The sequence below is a fragment of the Limanda limanda genome, chromosome 5 (genome assembly GCF_963576545.1).
Source record: "Limanda limanda chromosome 5, fLimLim1.1, whole genome shotgun sequence".
Classification (NCBI taxonomy): Eukaryota; Metazoa; Chordata; class Actinopteri; order Pleuronectiformes; family Pleuronectidae; genus Limanda; species Limanda limanda.
Genome location: NC_083640.1, coordinates 6,419,420 through 6,446,448, shown reverse-complemented (window position 1 = coordinate 6,446,448; position 27,029 = coordinate 6,419,420). Strand labels below are relative to the sequence as shown.

At 39.0% G+C, this 27,029-nt stretch overlaps 4 protein-coding genes across 5 annotated transcripts; 3 read left to right on the top strand and 1 right to left on the bottom strand.

Annotated features, from left to right (window-relative positions):
• Positions 1-4,877: 4,877 nt before the first annotated feature.
• LOC133001461 (potassium voltage-gated channel subfamily V member 2-like) lies at positions 4,878-8,454 on the top strand. Its single transcript, XM_061071034.1, has 2 exons — positions 4,878-6,212; positions 8,188-8,454. Exons 1-2 carry the CDS (start codon positions 4,878-4,880, stop codon positions 8,452-8,454), a joined length of 1,602 nt encoding a protein of 533 aa, XP_060927017.1.
• Positions 8,455-11,260: 2,806 nt separating this feature from the next.
• Positions 11,261-13,728, top strand: atp5meb (ATP synthase membrane subunit eb). The gene is made up of 4 exons (XM_061071533.1): positions 11,261-11,379; positions 12,189-12,243; positions 12,633-12,731; positions 13,286-13,728. Exons 1-4 carry the CDS (start codon positions 11,344-11,346, stop codon positions 13,309-13,311), a joined length of 216 nt encoding a protein of 71 aa, XP_060927516.1. The 5' UTR covers positions 11,261-11,343; the 3' UTR covers positions 13,312-13,728.
• Positions 13,729-17,035: 3,307 nt separating this feature from the next.
• Positions 17,036-18,267, top strand: LOC133001460 (purpurin-like). The gene is made up of 5 exons (XM_061071033.1): positions 17,036-17,149; positions 17,367-17,503; positions 17,651-17,763; positions 17,845-18,057; positions 18,257-18,267. Exons 1-5 carry the CDS (start codon positions 17,036-17,038, stop codon positions 18,265-18,267), a joined length of 588 nt encoding a protein of 195 aa, XP_060927016.1.
• Positions 18,268-18,869: 602 nt separating this feature from the next.
• idua (alpha-L-iduronidase) lies at positions 18,870-25,988 on the bottom strand. Of its 2 annotated transcripts, XM_061071354.1 has the most exons (15): positions 25,903-25,988; positions 25,677-25,833; positions 23,405-23,545; positions 23,223-23,305; positions 22,930-23,037; positions 22,698-22,793; positions 22,279-22,481; positions 21,891-22,070; positions 21,024-21,240; positions 20,645-20,854; positions 20,383-20,504; positions 19,574-19,699; positions 19,413-19,489; positions 19,106-19,206; positions 18,870-19,015 (listed from the first exon to the last, which is right to left on the bottom strand). In XM_061071354.1, exons 2-15 carry the CDS (start codon positions 25,811-25,813, stop codon positions 18,915-18,917), a joined length of 1,902 nt encoding a protein of 633 aa, XP_060927337.1. In that variant the 5' UTR covers positions 25,814-25,833; positions 25,903-25,988; the 3' UTR covers positions 18,870-18,914. The 2 variants fall into 2 exon arrangements, with proteins under 2 accessions (XP_060927337.1, XP_060927336.1); XM_061071353.1 differs by having other exon boundaries at positions 25,677-25,988.
• Between the last annotated feature and the right edge of the window lie 1,041 nt (positions 25,989-27,029).

Below are 27,029 nucleotides of genomic sequence, written 5' to 3'. Positions count from 1 at the left end.
CGCTCGGGCTTTTCAAAATAAGGGCTTGTGATGGAAATCTGGAGAAGAGGAAGAGGAAGAGGCTGGGAACAACAAAGTTATCTACGTGTATTTAATAAGGGGCTTTCTGCAGAAAGGATCAACACAGGGAAATCACAAGGAACTCAGAGTGAAGATCCAGAACAGTCAAAAACACAGATCTTATATAGGAGGACTGAGGGCTGTGGGTGGAAGGAGAGGAATCTAAGCACAACAGCTGATTCACATTTGTTTCCTAAGGTGATAAGAAGACATACACTCCTTCCTTTGATGGACATTAACAGTTCAGACCATAAAACAGCTCAGGTCAAAGAGTCATTAGACAGGGATGCATAAGGTTACTCATCAACAACAAAATAGGTTTCAACCATTCTAAGTTAATTTTTCCAATACAGGCTCCAGTGTAAGGTTGCCTATTAGGAAATTACAAAAAACATCGGAACCAAAAAATCCTGGCAAAGCTTATGAACTCGAACAAAAAACTAGATCCCCAGGAGATAAAATATATATCTTCCCCTTTTGGACTTGTCAGCTATTCAAATTTATCTAAATACTGCTATTATATTGGTATAATTACTATCATATATAAATATATATTATGTTATATTATATACTATATATACTGTACTATTTTTATATACTGTGTAACAATAACTTTACCATCATATCATCAGTACCATTACCCTCATCTTGCCACTGCACCTTATCTACCTATTTATCTTGTGTTCTGTTTTTATTCTTTCTGACTCAATATTATTTATTTTATTCTATTGTATTGTATTCTAATATACCGGCTTCTATGACGACTTAATTTCCCTTCGGGGATGAATAAAGTAATCTATCTATCTATCTATCTATCTATCTATCTATCTATCTATCTATCTATCTATCTATCTATCTATCTATCTATCTATCTATCTATCTATCTATCTATCTATCTATCTATCTATCTATCTATCTATCTATCTATCTATCTATCTATCTATCTATCTATCTATCTATCTATCTATCTATCTATCTAATATCTGCAGTTTGTCTTGACAGAATTGCATTTGGCAGCATGACACATGTGATGCTTTTTATTTCACACATTCTCATAATCTCCTGTTTTATTTATCTCCTGTTGTTAGGCCATGCTGTGCTTTACCTTATTTCACTTATTGTACAATTATCAGTTTAAATGTCTTCTATGATGCACCTCCTGACATTATAAAAGAGGACTGGAATGACATTTATTCTAAATAATGTTTTGATAAATAATGATAAAATCACCCGTAATGTTGTACACATTCTTGGCTATGGAACTCTGTTATTACGTATTATATATGTATGTATGTGTAATTAATTATACAACTATATGTATGTTTTACTGTGCCAAACAAAAGGACAAATTACTTTGAAAAATCCACAGGTTTCCAAATTTTTAGTGCAGGTAAAAAGCAAACCTGTGTAACATGATTTAAAAAAAAAAAAAGCAAATGTACAGTAGCAGACTGATAGACATGGTTTGTTGATAAAAATGTTTATATAATGCAAGAATGACAACAGTATTTTTATTTAGCCATAAATGAAGGTCATCATCAAATCATTGTGGCAAATCAATCAATTTAAGTTTAGGTATTGTAGTTAAACTCACTGATCGGTCAACTTATTGATTCGTTTATTGAAATATTTCTACATGTGAATATGGGAAGAGAAATTTGAATGTTTTATTTTATATCATATTGCAGTGAGCTGAATACAGTTGGGTTGTAGACTAGTCAGACATTTGAAGCTGTCATGTATAGCTGTGGGAAATTATCAAAGGCATTTTACAGTTTTTTTATATTTCATAGACAAAAAACAAAACAAAACTGTTTATCAGCAGGAGTTACTGATGCACTCATCATCTTCTGTGCTTCCACCACAGTGAGATTGCAAATCTTATAAAGGCTAATTTAGCTCAGAACAGTCATAACTCTAAATATATAAATCACTGACTATTTGGTCAGTGCTTGGTTCACTTTGTCTGACAGCAGTAAACCTGGCGTCTAGAAATGTGTGACTGATCTTGCACTGACTGTGATACCTCCATCTGCTGGATTAATCTGTTCATTACAACTCGTCCCTTTTCACTGATTTCACACAACTGATATTCTGATATTCAGAAAAGCAGGTCTTGCAGCTTCTCTTGAAGACAGTAACTATCACAGGATGACACACTGAAACAGATAGTATTTGTAAGTAGAATCCTATTCACAAAATGGTTGTAAATTACTCTTATTACAAGCCATGTAATCAATAATCATGATAATCACCATATTCAGATGTTATATGTTATAGCTCATGTTCCTATATGTGGTCAGTATTCCTATCGTATTGGCTGAATTCCTATCTAACATAGCAAAGGTCATGTTAAACACTAGAATTTAATGTTAGTGAACATCTGTGTTTAGCTGTAAATAACAGGGAATGTATGGAATGACCGGAGGCTTTATAAACCTATAGGAGGGATTATAACCTTCATTCTTGTTTTACTAAGCAGCTTTGAATGGAATTTACTAAATTTGATCCGTAAATCTTGTGGACAGTATAGTGACTGACCGCAGACCTCGAGAGCAGATGATATTAATCCATGAAATACAAGTATGGAAAAATAAGTGCTGCTTCCTGCTGTCACTGAATCATTCGCTCAAACTGTAAATGTGCTTCTTTCTCCTCTGGAACTGGAGTAACTCTTGAGTAATGCAAGGGTGGCTGCCATTGTGCATTACATGCAAGCAATAAGAGGCTAGACAGATTACATTTGTCCCTATATAATTTTCCTCACAGCAATGTCTAATTCCTTTAAGACAAATAATTGGAGGAAGTAAATAAAAAGACAAGTCCAGCTGCTTTCACAGACATGAAATGTGTATATGAAACTGATACATACAACAATTAATAGATAATGAAAACAAATTTCTCTTCAATTTCTAACATGCTCCTGAGTCAGTTAATCTATTATAACAAAAGAAACCCAAAAACATTCAGATATCCAGGAGTGTTTAAAGGGACTTTTGGGGCCCATGCCACGAGGGGCATGTGGACATGTGCCCTATGTCCTGTCAAACCCAGCCCCCCAACAAACATAAAAAAATAATAATAAAACAATCATAGTAACGTGAATAATACAGCTGTTACAAAGTGCTCCACAAAGAGGACAAGTAAAAACAAGAATAAACAATATCAAAGCTTAGAATCAAATTATTACAATTTCATTTAAAATCAAAGAACAAATAAAACATCATCTAAAAGTGATGGCAAAAGAAAAACATTCGTAATACCATAAAAAACTGATACCAAACCTTAACATTCCCATCTTCAAATCATTCTTATGATATCACCATTATAAACAATGTGCAAACACAAATAATAAATAAATAATAGAAAATCTGTTTATGTGCAAACCTCCACCACCATCCCAGGCACATCATATCCACACAAACAACACATATCACATAGTCTTTCACCAGACCGCTAAAATGATGAATCTTTTTGCAGAACGTTTTAATTGAATGGCTCTTGTTAGGTGAGTTCCAACCACTGTGTCACTGCAGTCTCCTGTAAATAGCTGATCACAGAATTTAAAGGGAGGTTTTCATCAGAACGTCCATGACAATATCTGTCCATGACCAGTTGACTGTAACAGCAGCAAAAGTTGCATGAGAGTTATAAAGACAGCAAAGTGACTGAGTTAAATCAGACCAAGTCTCCAGACTGTCCCAGCAGGAGGAAGTACCCACCCACTGTACCACCGTGCCACCCTTATGTCAGCTCATGTCATAGAAGGTAAGCAATGGTTAATATACCGCGTGGTTCATCGTGTCATCAGCTGCAGTGTCCATGCAGAACTTCATGTCTGGTCATCGTTAATCAGCAGGACAATAATCTGATATCCAATAAGAGGATTAAATTGCCAGCAATGTAATGTTCGATATTTTGAATAGCGAGTCCATCTTGTTTGATCACCACGACCAATTAGTCAAGGTAACTTGTGGTGACACGTCACAGCCTCGGATCAGTCTCCTCTCCGTAGGTTTGATATAAAAGCAAAAGATTATTTCCTGGACTCCACCCATGTCTGAAGAATCCTGCACCCCCTTCCAATCAGGATGTAGGCTAATGCTTAAAGCCTTTATTCTATTTTATGTATCCACCAGCCTTCCTTTGTTCCCCTTCTGTATGGGAATGTTAAACCAGTGCAACAAATGACCCACACAACTAGAGGAGAGTTCATTCTTTACAAGACTTTTGTTACAAAAAAGCTTTTCAAAGTATCTAGATTAAAAAATACAAAATAAAAATTATATTATATTTTTCCCACAAGCAACATGTGGGTACTGAAAGACACACAATGGTATTTTCCAATCAATGTCTTCCAATATGAGTTCCTTGAGTAATCTGTACGGATTTCAACCAGATTAATGCAGATACACAGCGACTATGTATTCATAGATAAATATATCTACATCTAAACAGTCATTGTTGCTTTGGGTTTGTTTGAATCTCTCAAATGGGAAAGAAGTTAATATGAGTGTCAATGAAAATATATAAAAAACAATATATAAATGTATATAAATTCAAAGTGGGCGAATTCATGAGGGGCATTCATTAAGATGTGCCACATGGCCAACGTCATTTCAGCCGGCCAGCTCAGCAGGGGATAATGGTATTTAGATGTCCTGTAAGCACGTGCATCCTCTCAGTCAGCAACATTAATGGGGCCATGATGCATCCTGCTCATGTCCTCCCTGCTTAAGCGAAGGGGATATTAGACATTGGTAATGCTGGCAGGTCTGAGTGCTCTGTCTGAGCTGTAGTCTGGGGGGGGCATCAACATGGGGAGCACCAGCAAGGTGGCCAACTTGTTTAACCGGCGACAGAGTCTCTTCCCCAACTACAAAGTTGCAGATTCGTCTCTGAATCGAAGACCCTCGCAGATCGCTTACCCACTGGCCAAGGAAAGCTGCTTGAAGACATGGAACTCCATGCAGGAGCTGAGCAGAGACATCTACGACATTTACGCAGAGTACGATGACGAGAAGGAGGACAACGCCCTGTACGGCTTCTCCAAGCAGATTTCACCTTCCAAGAGGAACTACATGATCAACATCAATGTAGGGGGGAAGTCATATCAGATAGCCTACAAGATGGCTGCCAAGTACCCCAAGACCAGAATAGGACGACTGGCCACTTGCACTGACCACAACATGAAGCTGGACCTGTGCGATGACTACATGGTGACCGACAACGAGTACTTCTTTGACAGGGACCCGGACATCTTCCACAGCATCTTCAACTTCTACAGGACTGGCGTGCTGTGGATCAAGGACGAGCTGTGTCCCCGCAACTTCCTGGAGGAAATCAACTACTGGGGTGTGAGGATCAAGAACACCCACCGCTGCTGCCGCATCTCCTTCGAGGAGAGGCAGGACGAGCTGAACGACCAGCTGAAGATCCAGAGGGAGCTGGAGGCCGAGGTGGAGATCGAGGAGAACGAGGAGCTGTTTCACGACATGTTCATGGGCCGGATGCGTCGAGCCATCTGGAACCTGATGGAGATGCCGTTTTCGTCTATTCAGGCCAAGTTAATGGCTCTGGCCTCCAGCCTGTTTGTCCTGATCTCGCTGGTGGCCATGACTCTCAACACAGTGGAGGAGATGCAGTACAGGACTGCCAAAGGTCAGCTCAGCGGCAAGACATACTGGGAATACGTGGAGTCCATGTGCATCGCCTTCTTCGCCATGGAGTACCTGCTTCGTCTGGTGTCCACTCCTGACATCAAGTCCTTCAGCAGGAGCGTGCTCAACACCGTGGACCTGGTGGCCATCCTGCCCCAGTACCTGCAGGCCATCCTGGAGTTCTTCGACAACGAGGACAACTACATAAAGCACGAGGCCGACATGCAGGCGATGGGACAGGTGGGGAAGCTGGGCCAAGTGCTGAGGATCATGAGGCTGATGAGAATCTTCCGCATCTTGAAGCTGGCGCGACACTCCACGGGCCTGCGTGCGTTTGGCTTCACTCTGCGTCAGTGCTACCAGCAAGTGGGCTGCCTCTTCCTCTTCATCGCCATGGGCATCTTCAGCTTCTCTGCCATGGTCTACACTGTGGAGCATGACATGCCGAACACTAACTTCACCAGCATTCCTCATGCATGGTGGTGGGCTGCTGTAAGTACAACTTTGTAAAATTTAAAAAACACCAGGGGAACAAGCATCTGACGTGAAAACATGAAAGGAAGATGCAGCGATCCTAAAAATTAGGAGAAAGTAAAGTGATATGTTTGAGAAATTTAAAGATAACTTAGTTAAGTAACAAACCAAAGTGACCCATTAAACTAAGTATACAGAAGGGCCCTGTGGCTAAATTACTTTAATGCTAATGCTATTTAATGTGTGTTTACTGTGTAAATGTCATTAGGTTACACTCCTGCACTACCTGGTTTACAGAACACATTGAGGCCAGCTCGGCTCCAGGATGTGTCACCTCATGTGTGACTTGATTCAAACCACAGATTGTATGTTTGTACAATGATGGTTGTTAGGGATTTACTCTTGGCACCTGGTCAGTGTTAGAGGGAGGAGTAACCCAGTTAGTGTCTCTGTTTGAGTAAAAAAATGCAAAAAGCGAACCTTTGATTTTGTCGCCTGTTTTCCTGAACAAACCAGTTTTTAGACCACTCCCCTGCCCTGCACAGAGTGGTAGAATCTTACCTCTAATCCCTTGGAAGGAAATGATAATCCTTGTAATCATAGGAATGGTTGTGGTAAAGTTGACTATACTCTCTACTACCAACTCCTGCCTTATAAGAGGAACTACAATGCAAGTTGCATAATTGTGTGCTGTCTTTGAGTTGACGGAGCACCCCCCCTCTGTGTTAGTTTGCTGCAGCTTATTGGCAAAAAACAACACAGGGGTGTGACTGTGGGCAAAGCTGCTCACTAACACTCAGATCTGCCCTGGATAGATTCACACTATAGAGCCAGATTTTTCACATCAGCAGGAAGAAGAAGCAGGAAACCTGAGTGGGAAACGGGAAGAGCTAATGACCACACAGAGGTGACTGTCTGCACAGTGTTGCTACAAGGAGCATTGTGATGTCTAGAGCTTTAGAAGGCATATCTCCATCAATCAAGCGTTTGTCCTATAGCCCATATTCACAAGGTGCGAGATCCTCTGCCTGTAACCCTCAATAAGACGGAGGAGAAACCTACCAGATAAACTGCCTTTCAGCAGGAGAGAAAACAAAGAAACCTCAGAGAGAGTCACAAGTGAGGGAGAGCACGTAAACAAATTACAAGGTTTACAACATTCATTAGAAAATACTGTGTCTAACATAAATGGAGACGTGTATTAATGAATTAAGTATCTATACTATACTATAGTACAGCTGAAAGGTAGAGCAGTCGTCCTCCAACCTGAGGGTTGGCAGTTCGATCCCCAGTCTTCCCCATCTGCATGCTGAAGTGTCCTTGGGCAAGATGCTGAACCCTAAATTGCCCCTCATAGAACAACAAAATGCTGCTAATAGATGCACTGTATGAATGTGTGTGTAAATGGGTGAATGTAAAAACTGTACTCTAAAGAGCTTTGAGTGGTCATCAAGAATAGAAAAGCGCTATATAAACACAAAACCATTTACTATCCTCCTAGGTCCTGATGTGTGGCATTATTTGAGCATAAAATGAATCATCAACAAACTACAGAGGGTTTTGTGTGTGAACACAAGCGCACATTTTTATTGTTACTTATACCAATAATTTACAAAACAAAGTTTAGCAACACTGCAGTTAGCCATATGTTTTCTCCAAGTCGTGGAGTAAATTCAACGTGATGCCTCCCTATCATCAGTGAATTGTTCTTGGGTTTTCATAGACTACAGGCTCCAGAATTATGATTGGTGGACACTTACAGTGATGCTGTGTGTTTTGTTGATACTTAGTTTCTAATTTAACCTATTCTATGTCCACTTGTTTACTTAACTGTGTCCGTGGATTAGGATCAGGTTTTCTGTCCGATAAATATAAAATGCACAAGTGTCAGCGAAGGTCCGTTAACATACAAACTGACTGAATGACTCTGCTGATCAGGTTTCTGATTCCTGTTTCTCCATCAACCCTGGTTTCTCTGCTTGCTCCCCTGCAGGTCAGCATCTCCACTGTGGGCTACGGAGACGTCTACCCAGAGACCATACTGGGTCGTATCTTCGCCTTCGTCTGCATCGCTTTTGGAATCATTCTCAACGGCCTGCCCATATCCATCCTCTTCAACAAGTTCTCGGACTATTACGCTAAACTCAAGTCTAATCAGTACACAGCCTCCTCGAAGAATCGAGGGAAGGTGAGATTTGCCAATAGGACGGCGATGAAGCTCAACCACTTGTTTGGAAACAGCCATCCTCCTACACACTGATGAACTTATTTACTTTTTATATGTGTAAAAATATGCTTGTCTGTAAAACTGCAAAAATTACATTTGATGAGGACAAATACATGTTACAGAGACTGAAGACAAGGTGTGGCCAGTGTTCTGCCAGTGAGGGGTCACATAGACACATGGCTATCAAATATTTCCAAAGCCAAATGGGGAGAACAAGTAGAAGCAGTACGACTGAAAGATCTCTTAAAAAATTTACTTTTCTATACACAAAATATTATTTTTGTTACTCAATAGTCAGAAGCATGAAAAAGAAAGACTCTCTATCTCAAGAGAGGACGTATCTCAAAAATGAGAAATAATTAAATTGTGATTGCAGCAACATAACAAAAAGTAATATGTCTTTTAATGACAAAACTCTTTAATCTTGTACGTTTAACAGTTTGAGTCCATCATTGGAACTTATAAGCACAATCAGCCTTCAGATCCTCACACAAAAAACATCTTAAAGATTGTATCTGTAACACTGCATCGTATACGTATATCAGAGAGAATTTTGGGGAACCCTGTATAAAAAGATATGTTTCCCATTGTGTTGCCTGATAAAGTCAAATTTGTCAATGTCTCATAATAAACCTGAAATATTTTCATACATAACACACGTGTATATTTCAATCAGATGAAATGTTGTAGCAGCACACATGGAATCTTGTGTTTTTATTATACCGTATTTCTCTCAGTGCGTGTGGTGCGGCTGCAGTGAAGTTGTGAAATCTTTCTTTTGAACTAAATGTGTTTTTGAAATCCTCCAAAGTGAAAATGTATCATATTATCAGCATCCTTGTGTTGGGTGAGGAAGTCTGTGTCACAAGGAAATTTGTGAAGACGCTTATTTTAACTCCACATCAGCTCAGGGAATATAGATTTTTGCTGATTTACAACATAACACGTAAAAAATACAGATAATCGCAACAAATATTAGTTGCTTCTAATTGCAGCTGCAATTCTTTGAATCAGGACAGTCAACATGTAGCAAACCTCCAGGCACTGGTGCTTTTACGTGTTTTCAGTGGCTTTGCCTGCAAATACATGCAATAAATACCACAATGTATGTTATTACTCTGTTGTCAATAAACACTGTACTGCTCATTTAATTGTATCTCTTCATTGAAATTATACAGCTACCTGAGAACAGGCTCACACCACCTGCACACATCTCTACTGCCCTCTGCTGGATGAAATTTGCTATTACAAAAAGCTGGTAGCTCCAGTTGTAGTTCACTTATCTGTGGACGCAATAATAAAGAATCGTAATTTGAAACATTGCTGCTTGCGATTTGAACACAGACAAGTGTTACATTTAAGACTGTTGGCGATAATGTAGGTAAATAATATCTTTCGACATTGCAATGCTTCAAAGTGACCACTAGTTGAAGATGCATGGCAAGAATTCAGCAGCACAACTCCATTTATATCAAAAGGGAGATAAAGATATTAGGAATAGTTGTCAAGTACAGTTCAACAACAAAACAAACAACAACCATAAAAATGACCACACAAACTGAATAGAACAATCATTATAATGATTGTTCTATTCAGTTCGGTGTGGTTGTTTTGAATAAAATGTAAAACCACAGAACATCTATAAATCTTACCTCTACAATATAGAGGTAAGATTTATAATATAGAGGTAATATAGAGGTAAGATTTATAGATGTTCTGTGGTTTTACATTTTATTCAGCTAGACTCCATGATCTGGACCCTCAGGGTAGTCCAAAGTGATTGGAATTTGCACACAAAGCCACAGGGTGTTAAAGAAAGTGACATGGTGTGGAAGGTGAAGGTTTTAACTGATGATACTGTTTTGAATTATTTGTCATTAATACAGTATGTCTTAGGAAATAGAGCTTTTTGCTGATTAAAAACATAACTAAAAAAAAAATACAGATACACACAACAAATATTAGTTGTTTCTAATTGTATCTGCAGTTCTTTGAATCAGGACATGCAACATGTAGCAAACCTCCAGGCACTGCTTTTCACTTGTTTTCAGTTAGCTGTGTTTTTATTCCCCATTCTATCTTTAAATAAGATTTAACCCCTTGTAGACGAATGTCGCGAAGTTGCCTCAAACCCCATTCCGGTCTTTTTATCGCACTAATGCCTGATGGTGCAAATACTACACGTACCATGAAGGTATTGGAAGTACTCTGCTGTCATCTAGTGGTCGGAGTGGAAAATACATACTAGCCCCTTGGTACTGTGCAGCAAAGTTATTTTGAGATATTAAGCTGTATTTGAAATACTGTGATGATGGAACAGCAATGATTGTACAGAAACATATGCTGTTATTCAATTTCAAGCAAAAGCAGCATCAGTATAACAATCTACATACCAGAAACTGGAAAATTTGTTAAATTACGGTTATGCCACATTATGCCTAATGTCGCTAATTTGCCTCATACCTATATTTTATATCTATTGTGTATGCTATATTGAAATCAACAATCTCCACTTAATTTAGCATCTGTATGACAGCCAAAAACACAAATAATATTTTTTTTATATATTGGAAATGAATTCAGGCAATGAGGGGTTAACAAATATACATTCATAAATATAGATTTGGAAATGGGATGAAATTCATGTGCAAGATATCTGCAATTTGTGGAAAAATGAGGAATATTATTACTTGATATCTCTTTATATGAAATGCGTTTTTTTATAACAGATACAATGATAAAATCCCTTCAAAAACTAAAACGACAATCAGTGTCCATTGCAGTGGACAGTTTCCTCCAGAAGGTGGCGGTAGCTGAGCATTGACAGCTGCATTGAAAGCACCCTGAAGAAGACGTCTCTCCTCTGTAGTCCTCTGCGGTGATAAGTGACCTCTGGTGCTAGCGGCTTCCCTCCTGAACACCATGGCTCCTCCAGTTGCAGTGTCGCCCCTGATCAAGGTTTGTGTTGCTGAATGTTCTCCTCTGTCTGTGGCTGCTCCTGCTCCACTGGACAATGAACCTTGTAGTCGTATTCCAGTGTTCTAGCTGCGCGGTGCAGGCTAACATGCTAACCAGTAGCTAGGAGGCATGCTAACCAACAGCTAGCTGTGTTTTAGCAACGTCCAGGAGCTCTGCACACAATGTACAATAACAAAGTATAAGGTGATAATATCGCATCATTTCATAAGGTTATTAAAGTATAGGTGTTAACCTGCCTTTAGCTGTAACACGTGTTTCAGGTTCGGTTTGTTCTTCACCTGCTCCAGGTTGTTATATATGAATGAGACTTCTCGGTAGATTGTGTTTTTACTGAACTTTGGGTTCATTACCACTTTGAAAACACTTTTAATTCAACACTATTGTTTGTACCTGATCACATTTTCAATAACTTGTCCCAGAACTACAACGCAGTTAAGTAACGTAAAGAATGGAGCTGTGATTTAGGAAGCTATGCTAAGTAAAGCTGTCAAAAACGACCATGTACTTCTAGATGTACTTGGTGGCGGTGTGGCCTAGGGGGTAGAGTGGTCGTCCTCCAACAAGAAGGTTAGAGGTTCAACCCTCACTCTTCCCCACATGAATGCCGAAGTGTCCTTGGGCAAAATACTGAACCTCTAAATGGCCCTTCGTAGATGTTGAATGCACTAATTCAAAATGACATGTAATGTAATGTAGATGCCTCTGTCCCCTAACTCTCTGATTGGAGGTCAATCTGAGATTTAAAGACTTTGACTAATGTGTTCACTCATTTGTCCTCTCTCTTACAGACCGCCAGGTGGTCAGCTTTGATTGCTGGCATCATCTATGGCAAAAAGAGATATGGTACGTTATTCACACCACGTGTATCTTTTACAGCAGCAGTGCACTAAGCTCAACCCACTCTAATCTACAGAATGACATCTTTTGGACTAAACAAGGCAAATGTCATGGTTAAAAAACTTTAAACCAATGATCTGTCAGATTTTTTAACCATTGTTACAAAAACCTGATTTGAGACTAATCTGTATTAGATTCCTGCAGTATGTCATATAATAGGTGTTGACACTGTTAAGTAATTTAAGCTTATTATAATTTATGATTTAATGCAGCTCAAGAGTACATTTACTTTAGATCACGCAACCAGATGTAGTTTTGACATACAAGGCAGGCTGTTGATAATAATCATTTCCTTATGTAGATTTAACTTGCCATCCATTCACTAATTTGCTCAGATACCCTGAAGCCCATCGCAGCCGAGGAGAGGAAGATCGAGGAGGAGGAGAAGAAGGTCCGTGAAGAGCAGGAGCGCATTGCCAAGCAACTAGCAGAAGGTAATTTCTTCAGCATTATTCCCTTTTATATATTAGCCATTTTCAGAAATGAAACTGGGGAAAATCTGGGTAAGTGGCTACTGACTTGACCCGCAGTTTGCCGTTCACACGTGCACAACACAGCGGGGGGGGGTCTCTGCCCAGACGCATTAACATCAACAAGCAAGTGACGTATTAACTCCGCTGCGGAGGTCACGTGATCATATTGAAAGCACTCTCCCATCAGTGTCTGCTCTTATCACCACAAACTCTCAACATTTTTGTCACTTCTTTTTCACCGGGAAATATTTTCATTTCTTTTTGTATTTGTAATTCTGAGGAGCTGGCGAGTGCAGTGCATATCTGAAAGCAGTTTAAGATATTCAGCTTCCTGTTAGCACACACACATCTGTATGATTCTCGGCATATACAGGTGGACACAATAATACTGACAACAGCATACAGATGCATTGTAAGATCATTCTTCGAACTGTCCTAAAAAGTTGCACTACAGTGATGCTGTGAATGTAAAATTACAAATGTACTAATCTTAAGTATTTCTTTCCTCTTTACAGCGAGTGAAGAAAGCATTCTGAAGTAAAGCTGCATGAGGACGTCCTCATAGATGTGCAATTTCCAACCTCTTCTCCCTCTGGAGTATCGACGGCAAAGTCGGGTCACAAACAGTCATGTGTTGTGGATGTGTTTGTGTTAACTTTAGTAACACAGCACTTCTCTGGGTTGCTAGGGATTTTAGACATGTAATAAAACCAGGCTCTTTAACTCAGCATTTAACACTGCAAATGCTGCTTCATAAGTTATTTGGTTAAGTTTTGTAACAAAGCAATGCCATAAAAACACAAACACTTGACCACTGTAGTCTTTGTCTTCGTTTACTCATATGTGATCTATGAGAATTATCGGTTTTCCCCCCCACCAACTGTTACAGCCCAGATGAAACAGATGTACTATTTTAGTGATCACTTGTTGCTTTACAATTAAAACTCATAGTATGAAATACAGTTGTTTTTCATTTGTCATAATATGGTAACAACCAAAAACTTTCTCTCAGATGATGCTCCTCTGCTTCCTACTTCAGACCTTTGTGGATCTCACTTGAAATACGACGGGTCTAATCTGCTGCATTGACTTATTTGTGTTTAAGTTTGTTGCATTAATGTAGTATGAACATTCTAAGATGTATAATCGTAATTTTAAATAGTTTAATGGGAAAAGCATTGTTTACCTCAACCTGAAATTCCTCTTAAGGTAGCAAATAAAGTTGTGAGCAAATGACATATAAAAACTTATTGTAGATATTTCTTATGACATCATGGTGATAAACTACATTACCCCTGTTATTTCAGTACTTTATTTATTGTGGGCAGTAATTTTCAGCCTTAGAGAGATAAAGATGGACAGGATAGTTTAAGCGGTGCAACAGGTATTTTTTTATTTATGGTAAATAAGTCTATAAAGGTAGAAGTTAGTAAAATGTACCCATTTTAACTTCCGAGGATAATGCCAGTTTGTTGTCTCAAAAGACAAAAGTTATGAATTTTTCACAAGTTTCGAGCTGGATTAGGAAACATTTTTATTTAAAAAAAATGTTTGCTTGACTATATCCATTTTTGTACTGATTAATTACCTTACTACCTTTCAAAAATGGTGATGTGAATGATTTCCACAGCTGATTAGTTGGACAGTATGTTAAGGAATTACCTTTTTCAGGTTTAACGTTGAAAAGCATTTTACTGAGCATTTAAATCTTATCCATATGTTCCAAAGAAGAAAAAGTGTATATTGACAGTCGGACAATTACTCGCTCATATCCTCGTTAGGCAACTTGCCTCATTCATCAGCCAGTCACCTGACGTGGCTCAAGCTCAGACACGTTCGCCCTGAACTCCTCCCCTGGCGTTAGGCAAGTGTGTGTCTACAACAGCATCATTTAAACCTGTCTCTTGTTTTCAGATTAGAGTTAATTCTGTTGACTCGTCTTGTGTCTGGTTAATGATTTTGAACTTCGCTGGGCAGCCCAGGATGTCGGAGCACATGGCCTTACTTAATATCTTAAGTACAGGTTGTTAATAGAACAACAACAATACCAAGGTCGACCAAAAATAAACAGCAGCTTCCATGCGTCTCACTTTTACTTAGCTCTCACCTACTGTAGCACAAAGCAAAAATATCCCCTGGAGACCGGTGATGGGAACCTGTCAGGGGTGAACGGGTTTACTGGGATATGCATGCAACTTTACACAAGCACACCACAACATGTATATCAGAAAAACATTGTTCCACTGCTTAAAAATATGTTAGAATGGGAAATATGAAATGTATAAAATTAAAAAAGAAGTTTCACTTAATGAAAATTTAATAAAAGTAAAAACAGGTTCAACAATAATCGAAACGGACAGCTCTGAAGTGGTTCTCCAAAATTTGGTTCTACACACTTTGATCTAATAGAACTTTGGTAAAAAAAACAACTAGTTAGATTCATAATTGCATCTACTGCAGCCAAAGGGAAAGCACGTTGTACCTGTGAAATAGAGTTATGTCCCACTTTTGGATCTCTCTGTAACTCTGCTGATTATGAAGTGGTGTGAACTTCCTTGAACACACCTCAGCTGTTTGTTTCCTGTCTATTTGGCCCGGGATTACAGGTCAAAGCTCTGGTAGCATTTACAGACAAGACGACAGAACGTTACTTAACATGAGCAGAATAAGTGTCATCAGTCAGTTACACCTGAGTGTCGGCTCACATAACATCACAGGAGCTAATTACTCTGCGCTGTTACGACTAATTTCTTATGTAAAATGTTGATTGTCACTGAGTAAGCTCCCCTCTTTTCTTCAGCTTCTCATCACATTACCAGTTATGCCGGAAAGTATTTTATATCTCAACATGTAAGGGTTTGGAAATTCAAACTTTTGTGGAACTTGTCTTACACCCAAATAAAAAACAAAAAAACAATATATTATATTATCTATTGTATAGTCAAATACTTATATTTATACCTCTACTATATATCATACCATATTATATCATACTCTCTGTATATTCTTTGTATATATAAGTCTATATACACATATTTATACATGTGTACATGTTATTATTATTATTATTATATTTACTATTATATTATATACTGTTGCTGCCATTATTACTATATACTGCTATTATATTGGTATAATTACAATCATATATAAATATATATTATGTTATATTATATACTATATATACTGTACTATTTTTATAAACAGTCTAACAATAACATTACCATCATATCATCAGTACTTTTACCATCATCTTGCCACTGCACCTTATCTACCTATTTATCTTGTGTTTCTGTTTTTATTCTTTCTAACTCAATATTTTTTATTTTATTCTATTGTATTTTATTTCATTGTATTCAAATATACCGGCTGCTATGACTACTTAATTTCCCTTCGGGGATGAATAAAGTAATCTATCTATTCATACTTGAGGTGCACATACAGTCACTTTCAGAAGTTAAAATCTACCAATAATAAAACGGAGGTTTATAATTTTTGTCCCCAGTTATTAAGGCTAGTTGTGAATGTAATTAAGCCTAATAAAATAACTTATCATCTCAGTCATCAACTTTGATCAGTTTTTGGAATTATATTTCTGTTTTGGGAACTTTATTTGAAGATGAACACTAAAAAAACCTTGAAAGAAGCTTGATAATAGAAAAACAAACCCCAGAGTAATCATAAAATCATGTCATAGTCTTTCATTCACCCTGTATTTACATTATCTGGTGTGACTCAGTAAGTATTTACTTTTAACTCTTGGTCCTATAATAAGGTTCCCACATGAACTCAGTGCCCAAAATACACTTGTTTGCTCCATATAAAAACCTTCCGTGTGGACATGTGACTTGAGGCTCAGGCCACCTCTTCACCACTGGGGGCCATTATACATCCCTGACAACAATTACATAAAGCCAAAACACTGTCAGGGTTCATCTGCTTATAACAGGGGATTTTGTTAACTGGATTATTGGTAGATTTAAACTCTGTATTTAGGTTCAAGAATTGAAAATAAATCAGTGAGCTTGTCTGAGCATCGTGTATAAAAGACTGAGACACCGTCTGCTCACCACAGCTCAGACACTGCACTGAAAACCTTCTGCTTCACCCTACACTTCAGAGGTAGGTGCCTGCTTCTTTGAGAGGACCTACTCATCTTTTTACAGTAGACGTGCTTAAGTAGCTTTTTGTTTGAGATTTGTGCAGCTGTAAATTAGAATCGGAAATGTTTTTTTAAATTTGCACAATTTGGGTTTTCCTCTAGAATGGACGTCCCTATGTTTGCCGTGGCGGTGTTGATCCTGGCCTGCATCGAGCAGAGCCTGGCCTCCTGCGTGGTGGACAGCTTCATAGTCAAAGAGGACTTCGACCCCGTGAGAGTGAGTACACTTTTTTAGGAATACATATATTTCCATAAATAGAAGGTTAGAAGACAAGTAGGGAAAACTAATCCAAGCTCCATACAAACCAGTATATCATCTGCATACAATGAAATAGTGTCTTGCATTGCATTGCATTCACATAAGCACAAAAGGGAATTGTGTTGAAATAATATGGTTGATTGATTTTTTAAAGTTTTTTTATTTGTGATGACAGTACGCTGGAAAATGGTACGCTCTGCAGAAGAAAGACCCCGAGGGTTTGTTCCTGCAGGACAACATCTCTGCTGAATACACCGTTGGAGACGATGGCTCCATGGTGGCCTCCTCCCGGGGCAGAGTCACTCTCTTCGGGTGGGTCATTGTCATTTTTAGAAATCGCTTTGAAAAAACAACTCTTTAGTAGCAGTTTGATATATGAAATATGATATATTCTGGCCATACTGTATATAAGCATTCCTGCTTACAAATGTGACATCTCTTTCTCTGCTTGACTTCCAGGTTCTGGGTTGTGTGTGCGGACATGGCTGCTCAGTACTCCGTGCCCGATCCCGTTACCCCCGGCAAGATGTTCATGAACTACCAGGGCCTGGCCAGCTACCTGTCCAGTGGCGGTGAGCCTCCTCAGGTGTACACATCCTCTAGCTCGCTGTCACGCACAACTGCGACTCACTTCTGCTTCTCTGCTCTTCCAGGTGACAACTACTGGGTCATTGACACAGACTATGAAAACTACGCCATCACTTACGCCTGCCGCACCCAAAAGGAGGATGGAAGCTGCGAGGACGGCTACTCCCTGGTCTTCTCCCGTAACCCCCGTGGCCTCGCCCCCGCCATCCAGAGAGTCGTTCGCCAGAAGCAGGAGGAGGTCTGCATGGCCGGACAGTTCCAGCCTGTGCTGCAGACCGGTAGGCACTCAGTCTTAGCTGATGCTCTGTATTGTAAGATTAGAAGTAAACAACGCTGCTAAAGAGTGTGTATTCTTAACTTTTAATTTAGAAAAAGAAGGACAAATAGTTCACCTTGATTTCCCGATATTTTAGTCTTAATGTTTAGCTCTGTGTTACATGTAAACTCATCTGTCATCTCTTCTTCTATTCTTAACAGGAGCGTGCTAAATTGGACCTAAGCTGGAGTTTATTGAACAGCCCTTCGTTACCATGGATTGATGATCCGGACCAAGATAGAGACAGAGTTCCTCTCAGAGATGGAGAGAGGAGAATAATCCTGTTCTAATTAGGATTTGCTATGTTCCAACGGCACAGAAGAGAACGATCAGATATTTTCATTAATTTTCCACAAACAAAAATACATTTCCAAGTGTAATCCAATGAAAACTATTAGTGTTTGAGTGAATGTGAAAAATCAACCGTGATGCACTGTAATCCATCTGTATTGGTGACAATAAATTTTATACAAAAACTTGCTGTTGCAAAAACTTTGTTTGATAATTGACAATGATGATCCAACTTTTACTTATCTACATATAACATATAAAAATCTGTGATATTTCAAGTATACAAAATAGAATATATATATAAAATACAGATATGTTAAGAGGAGGAATGTAACTATTAGATGTGTTGTTCTGATGGTAGCAGTTTATGTAACAGTGAGATCAGATTACTCTCATTGTCTTGTGACATTTTAATAGATCTATTTTTCATTTTATACCAGTGGAGAAACAAGTGACCCTGTGTAGAAAGTATCAACAGTAAAATCAGATTTGAACACTGCATTTATCAAGGTGTCACATGACCCTGGTCTATTGCTCCTCTGAATACTTCTCTGGCAGTGAATACGACCCAGGCCTTCCCCAGTAGTCCACAGCTCGCACTCTGTACACACCGCTGACTTCTAGGTCCACTACAGAACACAGCATGGTATACCTTGTTATTTCTATAACATAATGCTGCTGATTATCATCACTTGTTCAATCCTTGAAGGAATTCTCACCTGGTGAAAAGACAGATGAAGTAAAGATGGTGTCCTGTGTATTAATCCTGCTGAATTTCTTGTAGTCTGCGGAGAATTCAACTTCAAAAGTCTTGATGCATCTGCACATAAGACAGGAAAAGGAATGATGGAGTAATGCATGATGACATTTATGGACATATTCACTGCTTTTCAATATCATGACAGATCGTCTGATCTACTTTGCATTATGACCTTAGGATAAGAAGCAGTATCTACTTCCAATCTTGTATAATTTCTTGGATTGGCAAATAGATACATAAGGATATCATTAGTTTTGTGCACTTACTTGGAATCAACACAGTGGTCAGACCAGATGATCAGAACTTGGCCTTTGGTGATCCTCACAAAGCGTAATCCATTAACCTGATCACATATTGAGTTAGAGAGTATCAGGCGTTACAGAGTTGTTTTAAGTTCACATTGTTTTTGTGTGTTGTTGGTACCGACCTGGTCAGGCGGAGCTTTGGGCCGAGCACAAACGTGGATGAGGAGAAGGGAGGGCACGGACAGTTTGGCTTTCAGAGTCAGAGTGTCGCCTGCAGGAACCTCCCAGGGTCCGTCAACATGAGGGTCCTGACATGAAGACACCTCATCAGTGGGTCAAATAACTCAACTCAAACATGTTAGAGCAAAGAAGCAGCCTGACAGTGGGAGATTCTGTAGTTTCAATCCATCAAACACCATGCAACACATAGATATGTTATTAAAGTATATTGTTTAATGCAGTGGTTTCCAAACAACCCCCAAAATGGCCGTTCCAGACTCTTAATACTGATTTGAACTCCTGCTGTAACTAATCTGTCATAAGAACCTCAGGGGTCACATGGAGACAAAGAAAATTGGAAGGCTGAAGATTATGTTTTTACTTTCAATTGAACTTGAATGGTTTTGCTTTCTAACAATAAGGGTTAAAAATTACATTTGAAATAGTATTTATATAATATATTAATAATACCTTCTTATTGTGTCTTTTTTCATCATTTACATTATCAAATGGTTGTATAATATTCTATGTACACTGTATAGGCAATTTTACTGCTTTATACGAACGTTGGCTGTTTTGTTTTAAACAAACACTCAACCTGCATGAGAAATAATCAAGAACAATAACAGTGAGAATAAAACTGGGTTGAATAAATTCAAATGAAAACAACAACCATGTAATGTTGATGTTGGTATCCCATTTTAAACTAATAACACAATAGTGTTTTGGAAAATGTTTTTTCAGATGTATTTTTTTCAGTCCTCCTGTTTACCTCCACGCCCCTGAGCCGCCTGAACTGTTCTGCTGTGGGATAGTCGGGGCTGCCCATGCTCTGCCACAGCTGGGACGGGTTGCTCACGTTGTTGTCCATGTAATATGTGACATACACAAGACCTGGATACACACAACGCACAGAACACGCAGCACTTAAGGGAATCGCTCACATACAGAAATAACAACCTGTAAGATTTCAGTTATTAGATCAATAATCTGACACTAAAGCATTAAAGCCAACAGTCTTTTGGTTGACGCACCCTTTTGTGCAGCCAGTCCCGTCAGTGAGACAGTGACATCATCAGTGTTGGTGGAGGTGCGGTTGTCGTCACTGTTGTAGACCAGTGCTGCCGCCTGCCAGCTATCTGACCCGCCTGGGATCACAGGCTCGTGGCTGCTGGCGAGAACTCCCACTGTGCTGTTGCTGGTTCCTGCTGCGTTCAGAACCTGAGCCAGGACCTGGGTCTCTCCTGAACGTGAGATCACACACAGCAGGGCTGTTACCATGAGACTGGGACACATGAACCAGCAACATCCTGGAGAGCGGAGCTATAGCTACACTGGGTCTACTTGTGAAAATCCACACATCATCTAACACACCTCAATCATATATTTCCTCATAAAACCCTGGAGCGTCACCTAGTAAAGCCAGCAGGCCCATGGCAGTGAGGACAGGCTTCCTGATGAGCTGGACGTGAGGCGGCTGGGTGTTGTTGACCTGGAAGCGAGCCGTCAGCGTGCGCTGGGTGAAGGGGTGAGGGTGGTAGCTCAGGAAAGCGTTGTCATTGCTCAGCAGGGTGTAGTTGATGGTGCTGTTGGGGTCTGACAGCAGCAGATCCTGGTGCTGGTTTATCACCTGAGGAAGGGAGCGGGACAGAGGACTGGTCAGACTTAACTTATTGTTTCCATTTCAGTTAATATTTTCAGAAAAATCTAAAGTGATGCTATGATAACTTCAATGTCTTCCGTCACAGTCCTTAATCGATTGTTGAATCTGTAGAATCAAAGTCTTCATATCGACACATATCAGCAAACATACACTTTGAAAGGCTCATATTGGCAGATTTGTATTGATCAACTGATAAATTGGTGGAGCTCTAGTCATAGTGAGAGTAATCATCTCCTCAAATGCGTTTAAATACATATTATTTCCTCCCCTCTGCATTTGTTTGTCTGTTATTTAGCAGGATTACACAGAAACTACTGGAGAAATCACTGCAAAACTTGGTAGAAGGATGAGTCATGTGTCAGGGAACATGTCTTTTCACTTTCTTTAAGATTGTGAGATGTGAGATGTTTTTCGACATTTTTGTTCATTTATCAGAGTAACTCATGGATGAAACAAATTAGACATGATTAGGGGACTTTAAGTTAGCTCTTTTGGGAGACATTTCACTTTCGTCTGCACTCGTACTTAGAGACGAATGTTAATCTTAACCATCCAATGTTCTACTATAATTTTACTCGGTGGGTATCATGTTGCTCTTCTCCATCCCTTCACCTCACCTTCACCACCATGGCAGCGTAGGTCACATCGGCCCTCCACCCCTGAGGCCTGGACCAGCCCACCAGAGGGTCAGCCTCATCATTATACACAGGGAGGCTGCGGAACCGGGGGAAACGCTCCTGGATCTCCACTACTGTCTGGATCTCCTGCTGGAGGATGGGCAATGAATAGCCTCCACCCTGAGGGACAGAAACAGAGAGTCAGCTTCCAACAAAAAGAGTCTCCACTGAACTTCAATCTGTCTTTGTAAAGTGGGTGGAAGCCACAGGGAGCTGGACGTGACCTAGCGACAGTGCTGATAATATAATATATTTCAATCCTTCTGTGAAACTTCTCATGACCTAGTATCGAAATTGACCTGATAAGGTAACATCCAGAAAACCCCACCTTCTTGTGCAGGGCGATGAAGTCAAGCCTGACCCCAGACTCTCCAGTGAAGTAGTTGGTGCCGTTGTAGCAGTGCTGCAGCATGGCCCAGCAGTATGGAGAGTGTGGGGGGGAATGACAGGAGTCTCCGGGACCCCCAAACCTCAGAAGGGGGCTGGCAGCACGCAGACCCTCCGAACAGGCGTCATAGTAGTTCAGGAACCCTATATGTATTTTAATATTAAGTGTAGGAGTGAAATTATTGGAACAAATTGGCTTTTGGTGAAATTATGTCTGTGAGAGATCTGAATCTTTTCAACTGTTTCAACACATGTTACATAAGCTGTTCATTTTATAATTGTGCCCTAAAATTCAGATCCCTTCAAAAAGCCAAAATTAAGGTCACAATTTCCTCTTATTAAAAACTATAATGACTTTACCTTGAATGGACACGGTGACATTATCAAAGTCATGGTTGTTTGGCTCATTCCACGTTTCAAAGTTCCAGCGAGAAACACTTCCCAGGCCATATCTGTCTGAGATTCAGAATCAACATTTAACAAGGTTGAAATGATAAAAATATGTGTAATATTTCTGACATACAAAAGGTAAAATTTCAGCTTTCATGCAACCAGGTTGGAATCATATTTTAAATAACCATTCAGCACTCACCGATGTACCTCTTGGCTATGAGATAAACCAGATTCCTCCACTCGACCACTTGGGATTTTTCCTCAAAGTCCGTGAAGTAGTTCGAGACGCTGCCCATCAACTCAAAGCCTGAGAACCAGAGGTGCAAGAAAAAACAAACAAACTCAGCTTTATAATCTAAATCCAACCTCTGGGTTTCAGCCAGTCAGCACCGAACTGGCCCCAGACGAGAACATGCAGGAGAGTGTGATGATTTTAGATTTTCATCACAGATATGCTGGGATGTTTCTAAGCCTGTGGTGATGGCTCAGTACCTGGTCGGAGTCCATTCATCCACAAGAGATCTATGAGCTGGTCCAGTTTGGTGAAGTTGAACTGAGGTCGTCCTTTGATATCTCTACAACACCAGACAGTTAGAATAAATCAAAAAATATCATTACCAAATTAGTCAAATCTTTAATTTGACTACATGCTCTCCACTCGCAGGTGGACTTACTGAGCAGTGACCAGCTCCAACATCCAGTGGATCCTGACCTGCTGGATCCCCCCGTGGGGAACCGAGCCCACATAGGCCAGGTTCAGCTGCTGGTCCACGCTCAGGTCAAAGCTGTCGGCCTGGGTGTGAGGAAGAGGAGGGCTGGACACAAAAGAACAATCTCCTGTTTAACACTGCGATGACACAAAAATGATTGTGATGTATTCAACATGGTTTATTGGTCGTGTGTCTGTTAGTTTACAGGATAACACAAAAGCTACCAGACCTATTTCTACAAAACGTGGTGGAAGGATGTGATGTGAGTAGGGTTGCAAAGGGGCGGAAAGTTTCCGGTAAATTTCCGGAAACTTTCCAGAAACTTTCCATGGGAAGTTAAGCTCGGGAATTTTGAAAAAAAAAATAAATATGCAAATGAAACGCTGAGCAATAAAAACATCATTCAAAACTCTATTTTAAAGATGTATGGAATGCAGCACACGCTGCACGTTGAGTTTCAACCCTCCACTGTGCATTCTTCCATCACATGCACAGATAACTCCCAGCATCCTTCACACTACAGCAGGGCTACTGAGGCCTGCTGTAGTGTGCAGGACTAGTCAGGTAAGTTTCCATGATATTACTGGGGAAAATATATTAGCATGCTGATTGAGGATTGTTCATCTGTTCATCTAGCCTATTTCCATTCATTTATCCATCAATTGTAAAATATTTTCACAGACGATTCCAATTGTTTGGCTAACTATTTATATCTCTGGCATTGCTTTAGTGTTTTTTTTTACAAACTTTTTTCTCATCTTATTCTACAGAACAATTCCACGTGCACTATCTCATATGTGGAGACATTTCACCCCATCCAATGTAGAAGGAAAGGCTGTGTACATTTGCAAATACTGTGCAAAGACCTATGTTAAGAATGACACAACGATGCAGAAGCATATAGTCAAGTGCCCAAAGTTTCCTCAGGGCTCAAATCAGCCTATGACAAAACAAAATGTTTATATTTATGTCTGTATATGACAAGGTAAATACAGTTAGAAAAATTACCGACAACATTTCCAGTTTATTCCTGTTAATTCCCGTATATTCCCGTATATTCCCATTAATTCCCGTTAATTCCCATGGAAAGTTTCCAGCTTTGAATATTCCCGGAATTTTGCAACCCAAGATGTGAGTCAGGAGAGAACTCATTAAACTTTGGTTTTTCAGGTGGACGATCCAGGGATTTTCACTTTCTTTAACTTTGTTAAAGAAGCCATTTTACAACATTTTCGTTGATTTCTCATGGAATAATTGGATCTTGATGGGGGGAAAAGTCATGTTTAGGGGACTGATAGGCTATTTAGAGTGTGTACAATTTAGTGTAGCTCAAGACAAAAATCTGCCTCCAGTGAATGTAAATGTGATTTCACAAGGGGATTGTTGGCCCTAGCTGGAGGTATGAGCTCTTTCTAGTACATTTTACAATACGTTAAAGAAACCAGCTCATAGATCTGACTTGTGTTGTCTGTTGAGACTTCACATTATATGTGATATGTGTTAATATAAACCACATTGATATTATATATCATTTTATACAATAATATTGTCTTTTGCACACTGTCTACATATTCTTACATTCATAGTATATTATATTATCTATTGTATAGTCAAATACTTATATTTATACCTCTACTATATATCATATATTATATCATACTCTTTGTATATATAAGTCTATATACACATATTTATACATGTGTACATGTTGTTATTATTATTATTATATTTACTATTATTATTATATATACTGTTGCTGCCATTATTACTATAAACTGCTATTATATTGGTATATTTACTATCATATATAAATATATATTATGTTATATTATATACTATATATATACTGTACCATTTTTATATACTGTCTAACAATAACATTACCATCATATCATCTCATCAGTACTATTACCATCATCTTGCCACTGCACCTTATCTACCTATTTATCTTGTGTTTCTGTTTTTATTCTTTCTACCTCAATATTTTTTATTTTTTATTCAATTCTATTGTATTTTTTTGTATTCCAATATACCGGCTGCTATGACGACTTAATTTCCCTTCGGGGATGAATAAAGTAATCTATCTATCTATCTATCTATCTATCTATCTATCTATCTATCTATCTATCTATCTATCTATCTATCTATCTATCAATGCAGTAAAATCCCAACTTTCTGACATGGTGTCACGCTGTCTGCTGTGTATTCTGCTGGGAAGACAAATATAGACTTTTACCAGAATCCAGTGCTTGTCCAGAAGTGCTTCAGATCTCCCACCGGTCTGCTCACATCAGCTGTGATCACATAGGAAGCTCCTGACGTGTGGGCGAAGTGAAGAAGAAAAACCAGGAAGGAGAAACTTTCCCACCTCATGTCGGACACACAGCGACTTTCTGAAAGGTGCATGAATCAGATGAGATCAGCGCCGAGGTGTCACCTTTAATCCAACATGTCTGTGCGACCCAGGGGAACAGGAACCTCACAATTCACTGTGAAAACACAACGGAACCATCACAACTTCACTGAGGCAGCGAGCTACTGGCGCACTCAGCTGATGGTGGTGACGTCAATGGACTGCGACACTGTTGTAGTCTTTCGTCATGGATGTAATATAGATAGATAGATAGATAGATTACTTTATTCATCCCCGAAGGGAAATTAAGTCGTCATAGCAGCCGGTATATTTGAATACAATAAAATACAATAAAATAAAAAATATTGAGGTAGAAAGAATAAAAACAGAAACACAAGATAAATAGGTAGATAAGGTGCAGTGGCAAGATGATGGTAATAGTACTGATGATATGATGGTAATGTTATTGTTAGACAGTATATACAAATAGTACAGTATATATAGTATATAATATAACATAATATATATTTATATATGATAGTAATTATACCAATATAATAGCAGTATATAGTAATAATGGTAAAATGGTATAATAATAACAATATATACGAATTTTAAGGTATTATAATACGTGATATTTTGTTTGAGAAGAAAAACTGGACATTTGCCTCCTACAAAAATATAATAAAGAAAGAAAAGTAAAAACTAAATAAAGCTAGAGGAGCATGGCTAGATACAACCTGAGTTCATACCTCCACCAGGGCCAAACAGTCCCCTTGTGAATCCACATTTAAATGCATTAGATCCAGATTTTGATCTTCACCAAATTGCACACACAGAAACATTAGCTCCCTGCAAATGTCATTGTTTTTCATCGAGATCCTTGAATTATTCTGAGAAATAATTCAAGGCCCGTGACCCCACCTGACTTGGACTATTATCCCGCACCCACGTCTCAATTCTGTGTTACATTAACACACATAACATAACATAACAGTATATTGCATATTGCACATCCCCATTTCTCTCCTGCTTTGCATTTAACTTTTTATATCTTGTATATATCTGTTTTTGCATTTTACTCTTTATTTAAATTTTTAGGTCTTGTATATATATTTTGTTTTATATACAGTTATTTCCTTCTTATGTGAAGTACTTATTGTGTTTTTATGCTTTATGTTAAATGTATGCACCTTTTTACCAAAGAAAATTCCAGGTAGGTGTAAACCTACTTGG